The 22,472-nt window shown below is 41.2% G+C and overlaps 1 protein-coding gene across 1 annotated transcript; it reads left to right on the top strand.

Annotated features, from left to right (window-relative positions):
• Window positions 1-6,014: 6,014 nt before the first annotated feature.
• DSCC1 (DNA replication and sister chromatid cohesion 1) lies at window positions 6,015-22,350 on the top strand (the record flags this gene model as incomplete). Its single annotated transcript, XM_079722614.1, has 9 exons — window positions 6,015-6,193; window positions 8,754-8,922; window positions 11,152-11,286; window positions 13,436-13,526; window positions 15,617-15,755; window positions 16,211-16,263; window positions 16,453-16,607; window positions 19,071-19,219; window positions 22,242-22,350. The coding sequence occupies 9 exons, from the start codon at window positions 6,015-6,017 to the stop codon at window positions 22,348-22,350; spliced, it is 1,179 nt and encodes a 392-aa protein (XP_079578740.1).
• Between the last annotated feature and the right edge of the window lie 122 nt (window positions 22,351-22,472).

Genomic DNA, 22,472 nt, shown 5'->3' with positions numbered 1-22,472 from the left:
ATTTTAATCCCTACGATAATTACTAAAATGTTGCAAAGAGAAAGGGCTAAAAGATCAACTGGTAAATTATAATGACATTCTTTTTTTAAAATCCAAGTAATCCACAGGAGGGCAGAAAAGGAAGGAAAGAATAAAAAAAGGTGGAGAAAAAAAAACAAATAAAAAAGTGGCAATTTCACTAGGAAAGACCAGGTGCTAGGCCACAAAACAAGTCTCAATAAAATTAAAATAATTGAAATCATATAGAGTATGTTCTCCATGTATAAGCCATACCATAATGATATTAAGTTAAAAATTAATAAATATCTAGGAAATCACAAATATCTGGAAGTACAGTCTACTCCTAAACAATTCATGGGTCAAAGAAGTAATCACAAAGAAAATTAGAAAATATTTCAAACTGTGTGATAATGAAAGATAACTTTTCAAAATTTGTGTGATACAGCTAAAGCAGGGCTTTGATAAAAATGTATAAACACATTTTAAGTGTTTATATTAGAAAAAAAGAAAGATCTAAAATCAATGATAAGAACCTAGAAAAAGAAGAGTAAAGCAAACCCCAAGTAAATAGAAGTTAATATCTCATAAATATTCCTTCTCTTTTTTCCAGTGGGCATAAGGAAACTTTTGGGGGTACTGAGAATGTTCTGCATTTTGATTGTGGTGGTGGTGTCACCAGTGTATAAATTTGTTAAATCCTTAAATTTTACGATTTAAATGCATGCAATTTATTTTACTTAAATCGTACCTCGATAAAGTTGATTTAAAAACAAAGGAGTCCTGAGGCAGCAGTGCCTCCTGTAAATTTAGGGAACAGCAGGGGCACCTAGGTGAGGGGGCGGGGAGGGGATGAGGATTGTATAAGGTCTTATGGGCCTTGGTAAGGACTTTGAGGCTGTAGACACAGAAAAATTAAGATCAATAAGACAAGGAGCATTGCTCACCACCCAGCTCTATAAGGGTAAAGTCATAACCCACTGCCATTGACCACTGCCAGCGCACCCTGAAAGGAATTCAGGATGAAAAACAAGATGAGGCGTTCTATGCTTTGGATGAGGAGGCCCTTAGATCGATGCATATCTCAGTAAGAATTTCAATGATGCTAGATTATTGCATCTTCCCATACACAGAAAAGCAGTAAAATCATTAACTTGAGATATCTATTCTTTGTCATCAGCAGTCATCTTTTACCAAGATGTATGGTTGACTGCACATATTTCCTAGCCAAAAATCATGTATAAACTGGTTTTTCCCCTACCTCTTCAGAGTTGCGTGGTTGTCTCCCAGGCTCTAGTCCTCATTAAGATCCTGAATAAAACTGAAATTCACAACTCTTTCATTGTGTATTTTTCTTTAAGTTGTCAGAATTTATTCTGAAAGTGATCAGAATCCTTTGGTGGATTTTGAACAGAGGAATGCTGTGATCTGACTTATGTTATTGCAAGGACTGCAGAAGATAATGTATACAGGATACACACCTGAGTGCTTGACTCAGTAAATGTTTACTAGATATTTCTTCTCTTTTCTAAGGCAATGGAGAACAAAACATCAAAGCAGGCTACTCTGTGAAACATGAAACACTACCACCATCTAGTGGGGAAAATCCTGTTCTATAAGCAAAGCCTAAAAAGTTTAATTAATAAAGGATATGAAGTTAAAATCTAAACTACTGTATTTCCCACAGGATGAAATAAATCTTGCTGTGAATCAGCACTTCCTTACCTGAAGTGATTTTAAGTAAATACAAAGTAATGTGGTTTCCAAGACACTATTCTGTTTTTCCTACCATGTGCAATTCTTTCCTCCAGGGAGGTATTTCTTTCAAGGCTTCCACCTCCACTGTTTGGTGAGATTTCATCTTTAGTCCAGTTTTTAGTTGTACATAACACTCTTGCTGGGTGATCTTGTCACCAAACCAAACTTGGGTCTGCTTGCCTGATGTGCAGCAAAGCCAATCTACTGACACCAGGTTGTGGTGAGGAAAAGTGAAACCGAGCAGGATCCTGTGGGACTCCTGGGCACAGAAGCCTTTCAAACAGTTGCTAATCAGGGAAGGGAAGGGATGCAGAGACAAGGGAGGAGCAGCCAAGAAACAATAGTGCAGCTTTGGGGCAGGGTCCTGGTTCCCCTTCAAGGGAATACACACAACAATATCTTTGAGCTCTTTTATAGAACTAAAACCCCCAACAAATGGAAGATGTTAGCATTCTTCATTCCAGAGAAGGTCACAGTTTGATATCCTCGAGAAGCTCATCAGAACAACTGAGGCCAGATTAAAGGAGTGCAGGCCCTGCAGACACCCTGATCCTTATCAGCAACTCCGCCCTGGAACCACTGCTATAAAACTCCTCACCAAATCCTCCCAGGTTGGGACACACAGTTTTTCAGGGCAAGAGCCCACTGCGTCCCCCTTTGCCTGGCAAAGCAATAATGCTATTCTTTTCTACCTCACCCAAAACTCTGTCTCTGAGATTCTATTTGGCACCAGTGCACAGAGGCCACGTTTTCATCAAAAGTACAGCTTTATTGCAAGGTGCTCAACATGGGGCTAAACAAGGATAACAGGCAGTTCATGCTCAAATGACCAAACTCCCTGACGGCTTTTCAGGAAATGGTTTTTAAAGACGGTGGGAGGAAGAGAGTCATAGGCTGTGTAATCAGCTCACATACAACTCTTCTGATTGGGTGGTGGCAGGGTAACTGGGTGGTATTTCAGGAATCAACATCATCAACCTTCTTGTTCCGACTGGTCTGGGGTCTATGTGCTGGTGGTCAGCAGTTAACTTCTTCCACCTGATGGGGGATTTAGTATCGGCAAAACAACTCAAGGATATGGTTCAGGATATTATCTGTAGCCCTTGAGGAGGAACTAAAGGTCCTTGATTTTGTTTTATGGCTAAACTATTATTATTATTTTGTCTTGCTTGACTGTTTTCCTTTGTTTCTGTATTACCTCACTTCGCTGATTAAGTTTGCTCTTTGGAACTAGGGAAAGGGCTAGAAGGCTAAAGTTCATCTATAAATGAAAAGAGGGGATGGAGGGGTCTGTCCTTGGAAAGGTCCCACAGGGTCCTGCTCAGCTCCCATCTCATTCACAGGCGCCCTTGTAATTACCATATATGTGCATTTAAAAGCCTTATCTTTTAGCTCCTGGCCAAACCTTTTTTCATACTCCAAGTCTAGATCCTCACATGTATATTCTCATATACAACTCAATCTCCAAGTATCAAATCCAGAACTCATCTGACTCCAAACCTATTCCTACCCTTCTTACAATATGTTGTAAATGAGGGGATGCAGTTGCTCATGCAGGAATCTAGAATTCATCCTTCATTCTTTTCCCTCTCTTACTCTCCGTGTCTAATCAAGTAGCCACTGTTGTCCTTTCAATCTCAAAAATTATTTCTCAAGCCCAGCCACCCTCATCAATCATTTAAGATCTTACCAGTCTCCTACACTTGTCTCCCTTCAATCTGTGCCAGGAACTCTTTTTCTCCCTTTTTCCTCCCTTCCTCACTCATGTATGATTTATTACCTGTCCATTGAAGTTATTTGCCTGTATGTCAGGGTTTTTTTTGTTTGTTTGCCGCACCATGAGGCATGCAGTATCTCAGTTCCCTGACCAGGGATTGAACCCGTGCCCCCTGCAGTGGAAGTGCAGAGTCTTAACCACTGGACTGCCAGGAAAGTCTCCATACCTCAGGTTTTGTAATACTGAGGAAAAATATTTTAAATATATTTTATTACACATGTTTAATGCATGTATATGCTCTCAGTGTTAAAATTTATACAGTAAAGAAAAACCAGAAATCCTTTTTGATGTCCCCCTGCACTCCCCTCCTTAGAGGTAAACATTATCACAACTCATTCATTTATTCACTCATTCAAATGTTCAGCAAATATATATGAAGATCCATTATGTGCTGGGCACTCTGCTTAATGATGACTGAAAACATATCCTAGTGAAGTTTATAGCTTACAGTCTTAGAGAAAAAAAAAACCCAACAAACCAAACAAAAAAACCCCATATTAAGCAATTACACAAATGTAAAATTACAACTTACTTAAAATCTAGGCATGAGAGGTACCTGTTGCCATGAGATATATATTTGACAGGCTTGACCTGATCAGGGAGGCCAGAGAAAGATTTCTGAGAAGTGACTATTGACCCAGAGTTGAATGATTCAGTGTAGTAGCCACTAGCCACCTGTGATTATTTAAATTTAAATTAAGTAAATTAAGTAAAATTTAAAATTCAGGGACTTCCCTTGTGGTCCAGTGGGTAAGACTCCGAGCTCCCAAGGCAGGGGGCCTGAGTTCGATCCCTGGTCGGGGAACTAGATCCCACATGCATGCTGCAACTAAGGGCCTGCATGCCGCAACTAAAGATCCTGCATGTCACAACTAAGACCCAGGGCAGCCAAATAAATACATAAATACATATTAAAAATAAAATAAAATGCAGTTCCTCATTCACATTATCCACATTCCAAGCAGTCAAAAGCCACCTGTGGTTAGTAGCTACCAAATTGGACCGTGCAGATATAGAACATTTCCAACATCTCAGGAAGTTCTGTCAGACAGTGCTCAGCAAGGACTCTGTGCTTTCACTGTGAGGGCCTGGGTTCAGTCCCTGGTCAGGGAACTAAGATCCCACAAGCCACATGGCAAAAAAAGTAAAATAAATAAAAGACACGTGCTCAGCAAGAGAAGAACATGCCAGACAAACAGAGGCCCAAATGGTGGGAGGCACCGAAAGATCTTATTGTAAGCCTGTGTGCCTGATGTTAGGAGGAAGCCTTGAAGAGGAAGAGGGAAGCAGTAGTAGATGAGGCGGGATATAGACCTTCCAAATCGCCAGAGGGAAAAAAAGTCAAACAAACAAAATCAGTTTCATGAGAGACAGTGAAAAAATAAGCAACAAAACCAAAAATGTTCAATAAATAGAAAAAAAAGCAGAGCAGTCAAATATTTATATTAGATCTAAATTTGCATACTGTGTATGTGAGCCTGTGTAGATCTGCTCGGGGAAAAATGCTACGTTCAGCACAGCCTAAGATCTAGCTTTGGTAGAAGATCTTATCTTGATGTATTAGAAGACACCTTAGAGAAAGCCGAAGGAGCACTTTACACATCATGTAGTGGTGCGTTTGTCTCCCCAGGACGCTGCAGGGCCTTGCCTACCTCAGGAAGGTGCTTTCCTCTTGACACGGGGTCTCAGCCCCTCACCTGCCATCCATCCCAGACTAGGTACTCAACGAACGGATGGATCTAGTCCGAGCCATAGATTCCCAGATCTAATGAGTGGTCCCCAGACCCAAAGAAGTGAGATGTCCTGTGCAATTCTACCAGGACCTCACTCCGGGTCCAAGGTGTTTGCACAAACTCGGTGCGGTATTTTTCGAGCCGTAATAGACTAGACTGGAATCAGACTTTACTACCTCCTGGCTGTACCACCTCGGGTAAGGAGCTTGCTTCCTCATTTGCAGAACGGTATTTAAAAGGGTCCACTTCGCAGGGCTGTGGTGAAGGATTCATGAAATTATGCATGCAAAGTGCTTATTGCAAGACCCGCCACTGGCGGAAGACGCGACTATTTTGATGGCGAGGAAATGGGGGTATTGGCAGGAAACAGGGCGGGGAGGAAGGCAGCGGAAGCGGTGGGGGAAGGTTCCACGTGGCGCCCCGCGGGGTCGCAGCTCAGCTCCAGCCAGCTTCCGCCGAGAGCTCCCCGCGGAGGCCGGGTTTCCTTCCAGCAGCCGGTGCTCGGCCTGGGTGACCCAGCAGTCCTCGGCGGGGCACGAGTCCGGGACGCTTTCGGACTCTCTCGGGGACGCCCCCGCAGCACGCTCCGCCCCGGAAACACACCCCCAGCCGCCTAGGCGCGCTTTTAAAACAGGCTCTGTTTTACTTGTTTGTTTTGCCGGGTCGCGGCCGCCCGGGGAGCTTCATTCTACTGTCTTAAACCTGCGGCCCCTCGCGCACCGCGGGACCACCCCCGACCCCGCGCAGAGATGAGGAGGACCCGCGACGAGGTGGACGCGACCCTGCAGATCGCCAAGCTGAACGCGGCCGAGCTGCTGCCCACCGTGCACTGCCTGGGCTTCGGCCCCGGGGCCAGCGCAGCCGCCGGCGACTTCTGCCTGCTCGAGTTGGAGCCCGCGCTGTGCCAGCAGCTTGAGGCAGGACACAGGTGAGCCGGGGCCGGGGCCTGCCGCCTCCAGCCTCGTGCCATCCACCTTCTGATTTTCCTGCGGGGAAACACAGGATGGGGAAACTGGGCCAGAGAGGTGCATTGATTTGACCAGGCCCCTCGCAGCAGGCCGGTGACCTGATCCCCAGCTGGCTGCGTTTTCCCGAGGAGTCCGCGCCGCTGTTAGTCCGTCCAGTTAGCTGGACTAGTCCGGCTGGTCTTGGAGGCCCCTGTCAGCGGAAACAAGTCAGGAAATAGAACCTTGGGGAAGGTTTGGAGATGTTAACAGTGGGGCCAGGCACTACACAGAACGCTTTGCCATTCTATCTTAAGGCCCAATGGTAATATCCAGTATTTATGGAGTTCCTCTTGCCTGCTACTTATATGTATTTTACTCAGTAGATAGGACTGAGGGGGGATGAGTGTAAAGCTGTTTTTACAGACTTGGTAATTGTGGAAGGCCCTCAAAAAACAGCCTTGCTTGGGGTCACTCAGTGGAGTCGGAAGCTGTTTTCTAATTCTAGGTCAGCTACACATTTGCTGCAAGACCGTGGGTTAAAAAACAGAGAAGTCCGTTCTCTCAACTTTGTGCAGTCCCTGGAAATGAGAGAAATGAGGAGTTAGGGGCTCTGGTTTAATTCTGTTCTGCTCTGTTGTTTCTCCAACATCTGTATTTTATTAGGTATAGTTTGTTCTCTTGTATGCTTTTTTTTTTAGATGTTGGGGGTAGGAGCTTATTAATTTATTTTATTTATTTTTGCTGTGTTGGGTCTTCGTTTCTGTGGGAGGGCTTTCTCTAGTTGTGGCAAGCGGGGGCCACTCTTTACTGCGGTACGCGGGCCTCACTATCGCGGCCTCTCCCGTTGCGGAGCACAGGCTCCAGACGCGCAGGCTCAGTAGTTGTGGCTCACGGGCCTAGTTGCTCCGCGGCATGTGGGATCCTCCCAGACCAGGGCTCGAACCCGTGTCCCCTGCATTAGTAGGCAGATTCTCAACCACTGCGCCACCAGGGAAGCCCTCGTGTATGCTTTTTAAATTGAATCCTTCAGGCTTTCACTTTGCCTACTTAACTCATCTAACCGTGTTATAGTTAACTGGCTAGTCTTCAGATGCTAGCAATAACGTATCTTTAAAGTAACTGAAGGAGAACGTCACTCATGGGTTTTCATCCCAGCTGAGATGGCAGAAATTTGAGAAAAGACTTAAGGTGCGAGGACCCTTATAGTTAATCTAGCTGGCAAAAACCAGAATGAAAATGTGTGTTTTAATTTTTTTTTTTTTTTTGCAGAAGGAAGGGGTAGTTGTTTTAAACAAAATATTTGAAAGCAGGGATAGTGCCACGTGGAAATAAATGTTAAGAGTAGGTACTTGCGACTATTAAATGTTGTTAGCACCAAGAAGCTTTAAAAAAAACCTTTTATTTTCACTTAAGGATTAGTTTAAAAAAATATTTTCAGTCTTCTATTTCAGGTTTTTTTATTATTTATTTAAAAGAAGTGAATTGTGTACAGGAGGTTTAAATACTTTATAGACAAGGAAAACTCCTAGAATCGACTCCTTTTTTGTCATCTCCGTTATCTTTATCATTTTTCTTCTTCCACGTCCTCACTTTTGTCCTTCCCCTCTTCCTTCTTCGTGCTTTTTTCCACCTGTGACCCTTTATCGGAGACATCATTTAGTCTAGTTTGTAAACATACCATTTTCATATTTTTCACTCAACATTGCAGCTTTCTTTTCTCAGGGTCCCGATTTCTTTGCAGCATAGGTGACGATTAGCCCAGGTTGTGCTCCTTTGATTGTTAGGGAATACTCAGGCCAAAACAAGGACAACTCTTGGGTGGGTACCAGGACCAGCAGCATGGCCATCATCTGGGAGCTTATTAGTAATGCAGAGTCCTAGGTCCCATCCCAGGCATACTGCATCCTGACCTGCTTTTTTTTTTTCTTCTTTTTTTTGGTACGCGGGCCTCTCACTGTTGTGGCCTCTCCCGTTGCGGAGCACAGGCTCCGGATGCACAGGCTCAGCGGCCATGGCTCACGGGCCCAGCCGCTCCACGGCACGTGGGATCCTCCCGGACCGGGGCACGAACCCATGTCCCCGGCATCGACAGGCGGACTCTCACCCACTGCGCCACCAGGGAAGGCCCCTGACCTGCTTTTTAACAAGGTTCCCTAATGTGCCTACACATAAGTTTGAGAAGTATTGCTTCAGTAATTTTAGAAAGTTGTGAAATCTTCACTGAAGCTTTTGGATGCTTTTCCCAGCAGTTTGCACAGAGATGCCACGTGGTAACATTTGGCCTCTTGGCCTCCTTGGATCTTTTTTGCCCATGTGGAATTATTTTTCCTTAGTGAGGCCACCGGCTGCCCCTCTGGGTCTCAACTGGCCCAGGCCTTGCTCTGTGGAGCTCATGGGAGGGCTGTGAGAGCAGGGGCCAGACACAGCCTTAAGACTTAGCTTTAAATTCTAGAAGCCTAGAGGATTTTGGAACTGTTTATAATGAAGATGTCCATTGGTGTCTCAGTAAAGCAAGTATTTTCTTTTCCCACTTTCCTGCAGTCTTGTGATTCGTGGTGATAAGGATGAGATGGCCGTTCTGTGTAGTAAAGACAAAACATATGACTTGAAAATAGCAGACACTTCCAATATGTTGCTTTTTATTCCTGGTTGCAAAACTCCAGACCAGATGAAGATGGAAGAGACACACTGTAACGTTATTCACACTGAGGTACTGTCTTCTGTTTCCTGATTTATGTGAGAATGACAACACATTTGCTAATCTTGCATTTAATTAAAAACTCGAGGTGTGGGACTTCCCTGGCGGTCCAGTGGTTAAAATTCCGTGCTCCCAATACAGGGGGCAAGGGTTGGATCCCTGGTCGGGGGGACTAAGATCCTGCATGCCGCACAGCGTGGCCAAAAAACAAACAAACAAACTTGAGGTGTAAAATGTACAATCATAGAGAATCTGAAAAGTTCTCTAATGAAATTTGAAATTTCTCAGCATTATTTTTGTTTGTTTGGAATCACGTAAAGTTGTCTTTATTATCCCAATCTAAGTCCCAGATAAGCTGACCATTTTCTGTAGTATAGAAAATTTGCTATTAGGTGACTCATTTTAAAAGTTTTACCATGGATAGGTTTTGAAAGGACTCCCTCAAACCATAACTAGTGCATTAGATGAGGCAGAGAAATGAAGAAATTTGTTTCTGAGGGAAGTGTGTTTTTCACCTTTGAAATTAGTTTAGTTCATTACTATTTATAGCCATGTATAACAAATTTTTAATTATTTTGGAGACTGCTGTTGGCAGATACCAAACCAAAGTCCCCATCCTGGCTAGATTGTTATACATATACAATCAAAGCACAGACCTTAATTCTATTAAACTTTAGGCCAGCTAGTTCCTAAAAATAGAATTGGAATAGAAATAAGGGAAAATACTGGGACATTTCAGTGATTCATATATGTTGCTAGAACAGAAGAACTGCCAGTAAATATTGCATTTTGTTTTTTGCAGGGTTGTGTCTTTCATTGTAATTAACTAGAAATATTGACAGTTCATCCTTTTGGAAAAGGTGTTATTTTTCTTGTAGCTGTTTTGTAGGTGCTTTGGGGAGGGTATAACAATACCTGTGAGTATCTTTGAGCTCTTCTTATGGGAATTCTGTGTTCTGAGACTGAGTAAAACTTAACAAAGCTCTACTAACCAGAGTTTTTAAATCTGTGGTTGCACTTTAGATGCCTAAAAAGGCTGGCTAAGGAATGCACGTGAGCAAAGCAGACTGGAGTTGATAAATGGTAGTGAATACCCAGTCTCAGGAGTAATAGGGAATGGGGGATCTAAGACAGATTAGAGCACACAAGCCCCAAGTAAGTGGATGGGCACTTCTTGGCCTTGTGGGAAAGCAGGCCCAGCATTGCCACATCTTCGGATTTCCTTTGTCCAAGTGAAGCTTAAAATTTAGATTTTGGGGGGCAACATCTTATTTTTCAATGTTGGCAACTAATGAAAACTCTATACTAAACCTCCCTTTTTCTCCCAACACAAAAGTACACACCAACATCTGTGCATTGGATACAGCCAGCAGGCTGCCAATTTGTGAACTGTGGATGAAATCAATCTTTGTGTTTTGGTCCTTAAACTTTTCTTAGATTCAGCAGCATCTCCATTAGGCTCTGGGCCTTGTCTTATCAATCAAGGCTTCTACTAGTTTTAGAGTAGATGCATTCCCTGACCTTCCATGTTAGAGCTGGAAGGAGACAATCCATTTCTGCCTTTTTCCCTTCTTTCATGTGAAACAGTTATTGGGCACCTACTAAGCGCTAGACATTGGGCAAATCCTGGAGATACAGAGAGGGATAAGAAATATTTATCCATCATTTAGCCACTGTCACCTGGATTTCTTTAAGTGATAAGCCTCTCACTGTTTCACAAGTCCATAAGGAATTATTGCAATTCTAATTAGTGGGAAGGTCTTGTATTGAATAGGAGTCTTTCATCCTTAACATCATGAGCAACACAGAACAAGGGTTCCCCCCCTTCCCTTTATCATATATTGTTTGAAGACTGTGATAATGCTTTTTCTTTATTTTCTATTTGTCAGCCTAAAGATATTCTTCTTCTGTGTTTCTACCTGGTTTGCAGAATTCTCACCATCCTGGTCATTCTTTTCTGGGCATACTCTAGTTTCCAGCGTATACCTGGGATATGGAGCTTAATTATCCATTCTCACTATGTTGGCAGTCTCTTCTAAACTGGGGATTGAAAAGATGGTACCTGAAGATACCCATCCATCTGCTTGAGGTGGCTGGATGGGGGCCTTCTCAACAGAAAGCAGAATACTTTGGCTCCCTTTTCTTGCTTCTTGTGGAGGGCGAGTGGGTTGGTTGAAACTTTATATGAAGTTTTCTTTTAGAATGGCCCCTAAATGATTATGATGTATTTGTAATTTCTAGATCTTTGGTTTTTCTAATAATTACTGGGAATTAAGAAGATGTAGACCTAAATTAAAGAAGCTAAAGAAACTTTTGATGGAAAATACCTATGAAGGACCTGACAGTGAAAAAGAAAAGGATTCAAATCACTCAGAAGTAAGACTAGTATTTTCATTTTTTAATTTGGAATTTAAAAAATAGAGCTATAGAGACACTTAATGCTGACTTTTTTTTAAAGTTCATATTATGAAAATTTCAAACATACCCCAAAACAGAAAGACCTCCATATATTCATCACTCTGTTGAACATCTGTCAATATTTTGTCAATCTCATTTATTCTGTCCACCTGCTGCCTTCCACCTTTTTTGGTTTTTTTTCTTTTTCTGGAGTATTTTAAAGCAAGTCCTAGATATCATGGTGACATTTATGTAGCTGAAAGCTTCTCATGTTCCTAACTAAGAAATGATAGTTTTTTTAGAGATTAAAGTAATTTATTTAATTAAAAGTTATAATTAGGAGCTCTTGAGAAAAGACATTATGAAAATGGAAAGTCAGAATGGACTAATTCCTGGAAGTATGGAAAAATATTTATAAACCAGATAAAAAAAATTTTAAGTTTTAAATGTAATTCAAAGTTATAGAACTCTACTGGTATTCTGAAGACCATATTTGTATTAGAAGTTTGACTGATTGATTGAATTTTTTTCTTTGTAACAGCTTTATTGAGATATAATTCATATACCAAGCAATTTACTCATTTTAAAGTATATAATTCAACGGTTTTTAGTACATTAACAGAGTTGTGCAGTCATCACAATGAAGTTTAGAATATTTTCACCACCCCCAAAAGAAACCCTGTACCCCTTAGCTGTTAATTTCTAATCCTACCTTTCCCTCCTTCTCTCTCCCACCTCAACCCTAGGCAGCCACTAATCTACTTTCTGTCTCTATTGATTTGCCTCTTCTGGACCTTTCATATGAAAAGAATCAATAAGTGGCCTTTTCTGACAGGCTTTTGACTTAGCATGCTGTTTTCAAGGTTCATTCATGTTGTAGCATGCATCAGTAGTTCATTCCTTTTTATTGTTGAATAGTACCCCATCTTATGGATATACCATATTTTATTCATCCATTCATCAGTTGATGGACATTTGGGTAGTTTCTACTTTTTGGATATTATTGATTATTTGATAATTATGGATAACACTGTTGTGAACATTCATGTACAAGTTTCTAGGGAACCTACATTTTCGTTTTTCTTACATACCTAAGAGTGAAATTGATGGGCCCTGTGCTTACTCTGTATAACCTTTTGGGGAACTCCCAGACTGTTTTCCAAAGTGGCTGCACTATTTGACATTTCCATTGTATGAGGGTTCCAGTTTCTCTACATCGTAGACAACAGTTGTTCCTATCTGTCTTTTCTGTATCCATCCTAATGGTATCACTGTGGTTTTGATGTGCATTTCCCTAATGACTAATGACTTTGAGCATCTTTTCATGTGCTTGTTGACTATTTCTGTATTTTTGGAGAATGCCTATACAGAAACCCCTTTGCCCAATTTTTAATTGGGTTATTTATCTATTACTAAATTGTAGGAGAGTTTTTTATATAATCTAAATACAAGCTCCTTGACAGATATATGATATGCAAGTATTTTCTCCTATTTTATGAATTGTCTTTTCTTGATTTTTAAAATTGTGGTAAATAAACAGAACATAAAATTTACCACTTTAACCATTTTGACCTGTACAGCTCTGTGGCATTACATACACTCACATTGCTCTGCAGCCATCACCAGTACTCATCTACAGAAAACTTTCATCTTCCCAACCTGAAACTCTGTACCTATTAAACACTAACTCCCCAGTTTCCCCTGCCTCTCACCCTCCGGCAACCACTATTCCACTTTATGTCTCTGTGAATTTGTCTATGCCAAATCTCCCATGTAAGTGGAATCATACAGTATTTGTCCTTTTGTGTTGATGAAGTTTTGAAATACACAAGTTTTCATTTTGATGAAGTCCACATTATCTGTCTTATCTTTTGTTGCTTGTGTTTTGGGCATCATATCTAAAACCATTGCCACATCCAACATCACAAAGAGTCATCCTCTGTTTTCTTCTAAGAATCCACTGATTTTATGTAGTAATCATTACAGATTAACAAAAGAAATTAAACTAGGGTACCTTGCCTTAATCTCTTCTATGTATTTATTCAATAAGTCTAAAAACATTCTTTGGCCTAAAAATGTGCTTGCTTTTTTTTTTTTTTTTTCTTGTTTTCTTGTTTTCTTGTTTCAGTATACAACTGAAGATTTGCTTGATCAAATTCAGGCAAGTGAGGAAGAAATAATGGCCCAGTTACAAGTTCTAAATGCCTGTGAGATTGGAGGTAGCATGGCTTACTATTATTAATAATGATGGAATTGGGCATCATATGAGAGACATTTTTGGACATCTTCACCTGTTTATTGCTGTTCCATGCTATTTATTTAACCTTCTTTTGGGCTCAGAGGTGATATTTGTATTTTGGGGTGTGGGGTAGAGACTACATGTGATCACCTTTACAGTCTCTGACCAGTGACTTTTTCCACTCCTTACAGGCCTTTTTCTTTGGACTGAGTGGTAATAGATGAACCATATTAGATCAGGAAAGGTCTTAGATATCAGGTAGTCTAATCCCTTCATTGTTTTCAATAGGTGAGGAAACTAAGGCCTAGGAAGGGAAACGGACCTGTCCAGGGTTCCATGTTGAGTTAGTGACAGAATAAGGCACAAAACCCAGGTACTTGAACTCCTGGTTCAGAATTAACTCACTGTATTTCCAAATTGCTTGGAAGATGTGTTTCTTCTTGTGATAACTCAACATACTTTTGAATGTGTTAAGTAGTTTATGTAAGAAACCTGTATAAAAGTTGCAGTGGTATGTGTTGGTCTCAGGGGTTGATGGAGAAGCCCAGTAGTATCTTGTATTTTGATTATCTCCTGGTCTGGAGTGGTAGAGTAGGAGCTATTTTTTTTTCTGGCATCCAGGCCTGCAGTAACACTTGAGTAGATGTTTGTGTGCATTTTTCAGCCCTCTTTTTTTTTTTTTTTTTTTTGCGGTACATGGGCCTCTCACTGCCGTGGCCTCTCCTGTTGCGGAGCACAGGCTCCAGATGCGCAGGCTCAGCGGCCATGGCTCACGGGCCCAGCCGCTCCGCAGCATGTGGGATCTTCCCGGACCGGGGCACAAACCCGTGTCCCCTGCATCGACAGCCAGACTCTCAACCACTGCGCCACCAGGGAAGCCCTTCAGCCCTCTTAAGCTTGCCCAGAGAAGCAGCTTAATTCTGCACCCATGTGTTAGGAAGGAGGAAATTGGCATGGTTTGGTGGATGCACTCCTAAATCTTCCAAGCAAGATTAGCTTTTGTGAGACTGTAACTCTCAAATGTGGTGAATTCTGCTGAGCGAAGCAGCTGCAGATGACTTTAGAACTAACTGGAAACACTTAGCTCTTTGTTGTGGTTCCTTGAGACACATTTGGTCCTAAGCATCGGGCATAAAGTTTCTAATTGTGGATGCCTGCTGCTAATTACTATGGTATAAGGGGGGTACCATGAATGTTAAGGTTAAAAAAAAAAAAAAAAAAGAAGAACCAATGGGCTTAATGCAGACCTCTGTATTATTCACTTATTGCATGGGAATGGATAACATTTTGGGGGTATGTGTGTGTGGGGATGCAAAGATTATTTTTTCCTAGTTTTCTTTTTCAGTTTTACATCACGCATTCCATTTTTTAACGTTGCCTTTATTTTTTCAGAGTAAGAATAGGAACATTCTCCCTTGGTGTGAGTGTACTTGATTTGGTGCGTGTGTATGTGATTTGTTTCTCTAGGGGTGGTGGTAGTGCCTTTGGTTATAAGACAGCATTTCATAGTCTTTCACAGGAATAGGGAAACGTATCTTGAGGCTCAGCTTTTATTTTGCCGCTGGTCCACATTGTACTTCTGAGTCTGTTATCTCTTAAATGAGCTAGACTTCTTTATGAGCATGAGAACACCTCTCCAAGATAGCTGAGATGAGGGTTGTAACCATGGCAGTGCCCCATAGCAGAGATCACTGTGTGGGATATCCAACCTATGACTTTCACCTCATTTGTATGACGTTCTAATGAAATGACTGTACCAGCTACAGGTTTCCACATTTCCATTTAGAACGACAAGATTATTGTGAGATAATTGAGTATTAAAGCACTTGAAAAAAAATCAAAACGTTAGTCATATGAAAAGTACTCTTTAAAAACCATCTGATCTCCCATAAGACACAATTTGTAATGATCAGGAGACAAGCATAAACAGAAGCATTGTTTACAAAGAAAGCTAAGACTTTTCGTGTCTCTTTTTTGCAGTGGGCAAGAGTTTACTGCTGCTTTATCAGTCTATCAGCCAATTCATTTGTTTAAAATGTCCTTTGGTAAATATAACTTTGGAATTTGTAGGTTATTGGAGGATTCTTGAATTTGATTATGAGATGAAACTTCTGAATCACATAACTCAGCTTGTGGATTCTGAATCTTGGTCTTTTAGTAAAGTTCCCTTGAATACATGCCTTCAGGAACTTGGACCATTAGAGACAGAGTAAGTATGTTATTCATTGTCCTTCCAGATTTCCTTAAGGGGAAGAAAATTATTTTCAGGGTAAGACTAAACCCAGGGCATAGACTATTTATATTTTGATATCTTATAGAAATCTAAAGAATATACAACCAAGAAGGACTTGGGAATTTTGGTCATTGGGGTGAATAAATGTGTATCTTTTTTTTCTCTGCCATAAAAATTATAAAGGAATAATTTAAGCTATTTTATAACAAAGGTATGCTCATATAATTTGTGTAAAAATATTTAGCATGGGACCTGGTATATAGTAACTTTCCAGTGTATTTTAGTTAGTTTCTAATGTAAGGTTTTATACTTGGCAACCAAAATCCTTTAGTTATTTCCAATTTATCTTAGTTTCTAGTTAGCAATGGTGTTTAAAAGGTAATGTATAAATATGTGAAAAACTTTTCAAATAAGTGTTTAAAATTTTTCAGGGAGATGATCGGACACTGTCTTAAATGTTATGGAAAAAAATATACAGAGGAAGGTAAGATTGGGAAAGTATTTTAACGGGTATTTTAACTCTTATGTGTTAAAATTGGTATGCCTTTTTCAAATGTCTTCCTGTTAAAAATAAGAACTCCATAGGGTGATGGGAGATGAGTTGTGTATAAAAATGAGTAGTATAATTAATTGTCAGAGGACCATGTGAAACTCTCTGATACGTTTTCCTTAGGTGAAGTTTATTTTGAATTGAGTGCAGATAAAATATGCAGAGCTACAGCACAAATGCTACTTCAGAATGCCGTGAAATTCAATCTCGCTGAGTTTCAGGAAGTGTGGCAACAGAGTGTTCCTGAAGGAGTGATAACTAGGCTCGATCAGCTTAAGGTAAGGCGGCGACGGTGATGACCTCCATAACTCAGCAGGTGATTACCTCCATAGCTCAGCAGGTGATTACCTCCATAGCTCAGCAGGTTACTAGGTGAAGTGAAGCCTGTATTGGAACTGAATTTGGAGCCTGTTTATTTTCCTAGCCCCCCATTAGGAGTGCATTCTACATCACAAAAATCCTTAAAAAACCCCCCAAAATCCCGCTTGATTGAAGTGTAATTTACATATCACAGTTCACCCTTTTGAAAAGGGTGATTTGTAGTAAATTTAATGAGTTACCAGCCACCACAGTCTAGTTTTAGAACATTTGTCAACTCAGTGAGATCACTCAGGCCCATTTACAGTTAATCCTGGTTCCCACCTGGTGTATCTCATTTTGTTCCTTTTTTCTCCATTTCCATCGGCATTGTCTTAGCTGAAACTATCATGTTTGGCTCACAATAGAATCCTTAAGCGGGCCTTCTGTACTTTTAACTGCCCACCTCCAATCCTTTCTCTGCGGTGCTACTAAAATGATCTTTCAAAAATGTCCGTCAGATTAGATGAACTTCTTGCTTAAATCACTTTAATGATTTCCCATTGCATTTAAGATATAAAATCCAGAGTATTATAATATAAAATAATATTTTACAATATAAAATATGTAAAATCTTGGTCTACAAGGCCCTTCATACCATCCTCTGTAAGCTTCATCTCTTGATACTTTCTCTCCTGTCCACTGCATACCAGCCTTCTTTCAGATTTTTAAGATCATCAAGCTCTTTCCTACTTTAGGACTTTTACACAAAGCTTTTTGTTCTAGAATAAACTTCTCCCCAGTGTCACCTGGCCACCTCCTACACATCTTTGAGTCACTTCATCAAGGAGGCCTTCCTTTACTCTAAAAAAAATACTTCCTGTTTTACTCTCCATGGCACCCTGGATTTCTCCTTCATGGTATTCTCACTTAGCTTCAGAAAAATGTTTTATTATGTGGTTCTCTGCTCTCCACTTTAAGAGAATTTTTTTCACTGTTGCTTGCCAATATATAGCATACTGCCTGGCATGTAGTATATGCTCAATGAGAATTTATTAAATAAGTGAAAGTATTTGCTCAATATTTACAGAGTTCCTTTTATGTCTAAACTTACCTTGCTAGATGCTGAGCAGAAAATGTCACACAAGGTGCCATCTAGGTCCTCAGCCTGGGGTCCGGCAATGGGGGTGCACATTACATGTATATATCTCTTCTGACAATGTTGAGTGATCTGTGCCATGGGAAGAGCATGCACAAGATGTTATGGGAGCAAATGAAGGGGCTTATCCATCTGACTGGTCAATCAGGGATGATTTTCTGAAGGAATGAATGTTTTAGCTGCCGAGTATGAAAGGATCATGTGTTACTCTAGACGGAAGGGCAGAGACAAGGTTCCAGGAGAGACAAGGTTCCAGGAGAGCATGGAGGGATAAAAATTGGGACACACAGTAGGGATGCATGACTGGAGAGAAGGGTGCTGGTGAGTTGGTGAAGGACACTATGGACTGTGCTAAGGAATCTCAGCTCTATCTAGAAAGCTCTTTGGGGCCGTTGAGTGGCATCAGTTAGAAATGCTACCTGATGAGTTTTGCCTTTTGGAAAGAACACTATGACAGTAATGAGGATGGGTTGATGGAAGGTTGGCTAGATTATGAAAAATTTAGGTTTCCAACACTTTACTCCTAACTCAGAGAGTATGGGCCAAAGAAATAGGTGATGGGGAAAGGACAGAGAAATGTTAAGGCCTTAAAATATGTATGATTTAGTGACCACTTAGATGTGGGGTTTGAATAATGGAATCTAGGATGATGCCTTGGTTTCCTAGGATTAGCAGGATGAGAACAGGTTTGGATGACAAACACAATGAGTGCATATATAGGTTTGGATATAGAGGTCTGGTGCTTGGAAGAGGGATTTGAGTTGAAGATACTTGCTGATGACTGTAATATTTGTAAGTAAGTGGTGGTTGAAGTCACGGGTTTAGAGAGGTTACCTAGGACAGTGACGGTGAAACAAGTAGAGGGATGGGGTAGGGGGCCAGGGAACTACAACATCAAGTTAGGAGAAAAATAATGAGATCGTGATGCAGGCTTAAAGGCTTAGAGGAAGGAGTGATCAACACTAACAAAATAAACGGGTCTAGCGAGATGAATCCAAGAAAAGGGCCCACTGGATTTGGCAACGACAGGTCATCAGTGACCTTTAGAACTAGAGCCATCTCAATAAATTGGTGGTAGTAAAAGCCAGATTACAGAAGGGAAGGTTAAGTCACTGCTTAGAGGGGCTCTTTTATGAAAAAGGCTATTGTAAGTTTCTGGGTAGTTTGTGTAAGTTTCATGTGGATGATGTTTTAAATACCTTGGGCTAAGCTAAACGTAAGGTAAATGAGTCATTTTTAAACATCAGACCATTACTTGAACTGTCCTTTTTCTCATTTCTTATAGGGTTTAGCCTTGGTGGATAGACACTCAAGACCAGAAACCATATTTTTGCTGAAAGTAGATGATTTGCCTGAGGATAATCAGGAACGTTTTAATAGTCTGTTCTCTCTGAGGGAGAAGTGGACAGAAGAAGATATTGCTCCATATATTGAGTAAGTAATTTCTTACGAATGGATTTTGACTGTTCTTCTTATGATGAGTGGCACAGGGTTTTAGATTTTCAGATTTTTTTTTTTTTTTTTGAGTATTCCTGGAAGACACTGCTTCCTTCCAAACTTTCTCTAGTGGTGGCTGTCTTCTCTATCATTCTTCACAACTACTGATCTGGGAGGTGGGGTATGTGTCATCTCTCTTCCTTACTACTGCTTCTAGAATCACTTCTTTGCTCTTCTCCTTGCAAACTGCAGCTCATAGAGGGACAGTCAACTGTATACCCTCCTATGACTCTAAGGCAAGCACCCCTCTCTGATGGCCACCTTCTTTCTTTCCCACTCCCTTACTTTAACATTCTGGTAGAAGCCAGACTGTGGAAGAACAAGTTAGCCCTGAAGCCACTGCTTGTAGAACCAACCTCAAAGCCACTAATAAACACTACCACTTCCTCTCTGCATCTCCTACCTCTCAGGGCCTCTCTCTTCTCTTTCCCTGGCTTGCTTTCCAGGGTCAGTCTTTCTAACTCTTACTGTACCCGCTCTACGCCTTGCACCCTATCTCTGTGTCCTGTCATACCTCATTGGCAAAAATCTTCAAAGATTAAACCCAACTTCCTGTTTACTCTGTACCTGCACCAGGGCAGCTGAAATTTCCTGGAGAGAAATGACACAGTGTGGCTTGCTAGTCTCACTTAAAAACTTCAGTGGTAATTAGCAGGGCCCCTGGCAAGGCACCATTTCCTCATGAAACTTTTCAACCATTGGAACTTACTTTACATCTTCTTTTCTCTTTTCATACCAGCAATACCCCGTTACCTCTTCATCCTAAGCTTATGACCGTATTTTCTTTTTTTCTTTTTTTGGCTACATTGGGTCTTCATTGCTGCACGTGGGCTTTCTCTAGTTGAGGCGATCAGGGTCTCCTCTTCATTGCCGTGTGCGGGCTTCTCATTGCGGTGTCTTCCCTTGTTGCAGTTGCAGAGCACAGGCTATAGGCACACGGGCTTTAGTAGTTGTGGCGCATGGTCTCAGTAGTTGTGGCTCGCGCTTTAGAACGCAGGCTCAGTAGTTGTGGCGCACAGCTTAGTTGCTCCGCGGCATGTGGGATCTTCCTAGACCAGAGCTTGAACCTGTGTACCCAGCATTGGCAGGCAGATTCTTAACCACTCTACCACCAGGGAAGCCCACAACCATATTTCTTGAGAAAACAGAAGCAGGCAAGACAAGAACTACCTCCTTTCCCATGGCCCAGTCTGCCAGCCTCCTGTGTGTGCGCACACTTGCTCTGCCATCCATCCTGTGTGATGCATGAACTGTCCTTGCTTCTAAGGCCAACCCTCCTTCTGCACTAGATCCATCCCCTCTGGCCTTGTTAAAAGGATCCTCTAGTTGTCCCTTCCCGTGTTGTGTTATCAGTGTCTCCCACCAACTGGATTATGGCCAGCAACACATGTATTGCTGTGAACAGTATTCTGTAGTACTGTTCATCTTATAAAAAAAAAAAAAATAACAGTCTATGGAACCCCACGTCCTCTGCTCTCCTTCACAAGAAAGCTCCCTTTAAGTCTGTGTACTCCCTCTCTGTTTCTTTGTCTCCCATTCTTTCCTTAACCCAATGACAGATCCTTAACCCAATGGCATCTTTCTTTTTTACATTCAGTGGTCAATTGTCTGTCCTTGTTTACTTGGCCTCTTAACACTATTTGACGCAGTGGACCCCTTCCTACTTGAAACACACCAGCCTTCTCCTTTCTCCCCCAAGGCAGCTCCTTTTCCATCTCTTGCTGATGTCTCCTTGTTTTCCCAATCTTTAAATGTCGGAGTGCTCTAGCCTTCTATTATTGGCTATCTTCTCTTCATTTTGTATTTTTTCTTTTGGTGCCCTCATGTAAGCCCAGTGACTTCCTAATTTTATCTTCATACTTGACCATTTTCCTGCGCTCCAGATTCTTACATCTAGTTACCTAATCTAAATTTCTGCTTGGATATCTAATAGGAATTTCAAACATGCTCATAATGGAACTGTTGATTCCCCCTGTCCTAACCCCATCACCCTCATCTCAGCTACCAGCACTACCATTAATCCAGTTACCCAAGCAAAACGTCTAGAAATCTTCCTTGTCTTTTTTTCTCTTGCCCCCTGTTTCAAACTGTGAGCGAAACCTGATGGATCATCTCATACCTGCCTCTGATTGGTCTCCCTCTTTTAGTTTTTGCTCCCTTCTCCTCTCCCCTCCTTTTAAACTTCTGGAAAATTTTAAACATTCAAAAGTAACAGTAAAATATAAGGAACCCTCCATGTACTTACTACCTAGCTTCCATAATCATCAACTCATTGCCTCCATTATTTAAAACTTAGATCACATTATGCTTTTCTATGAAACCCTCCACTGGCTTCCCATTATATGTACAATTAAATTACAACTCCCTCTCATGTTCTTCAAGGCCCTGTGTGATCTTCCCTTGATCCCTTCCCCAGCTCAGGTCCTCCCATATCTTCCCTTCCCTCATGATGTTCCAGTCAAAGTCTTCTCTTCTTTGAGGTACAGAAGAGGAAGCTAAAATTCAGGTAGGGTTAGGTAACCTAGATAAGCTTACACAGGTAGCCTGGTATCCAGGTTCTCCGAGTCTAGACCCCACTGTGTCACATTGCTTTTATGTCTGATTTGGAAGCCTGTGTGATATAATGGAAAAAACACAGACTTTGGAGACCTACAGAGCTGGCTGCAAAATTTGGCTCCATCCTTTACCACCTGAACCTGTTTCCTTATACCTAACATGGGGTTAAATTATACGTTACTCTTACTGTGAAGGTTGGAGATAATACATACATGTGATGTACCTCGTTCAGTTATGGCTTAGTAATCTCTCCCTACCCTATCTCTCCCACAAATACACACCCTTATGTTTGTTGGAAAGATGGATTTGGGGGAGAGAGATATAAATAGCTAGTGCTGTGAAAATTGTGTTATGTTCCCTAGAATATTTATGATGTTCATTAATTTTTTTACTGTTCCCACAGAGATTTGTGTGGAGAGAAGCAAACCATTGGTGCATTACTCACTAAATATTCTCGATCTTCGATTCAAAATGGTGTTAAAGTTTATAACTCAAGAAGACCCATTTCTTAAAAAGAACAACAGTCTTGTCTTTGCGACTAAAGTTGCTTTGTAAAGTTGCTGGTTATAAGAAAACTTTTTATGTACTTGTAGTCCAGACTTTTAAAAACCGAATTCTTTGAGGCATTTTTCTC

This window comes from Hyperoodon ampullatus (genome assembly GCF_949752795.1).
Source record: "Hyperoodon ampullatus genome assembly, chromosome: 17".
In the NCBI taxonomy this organism is placed as follows: domain Eukaryota; kingdom Metazoa; phylum Chordata; class Mammalia; order Artiodactyla; family Ziphiidae; genus Hyperoodon; species Hyperoodon ampullatus.
The sequence above is the reverse complement of the archived record's forward strand: the minus strand, read 5'-3'. Positions and strand labels throughout refer to the sequence as shown.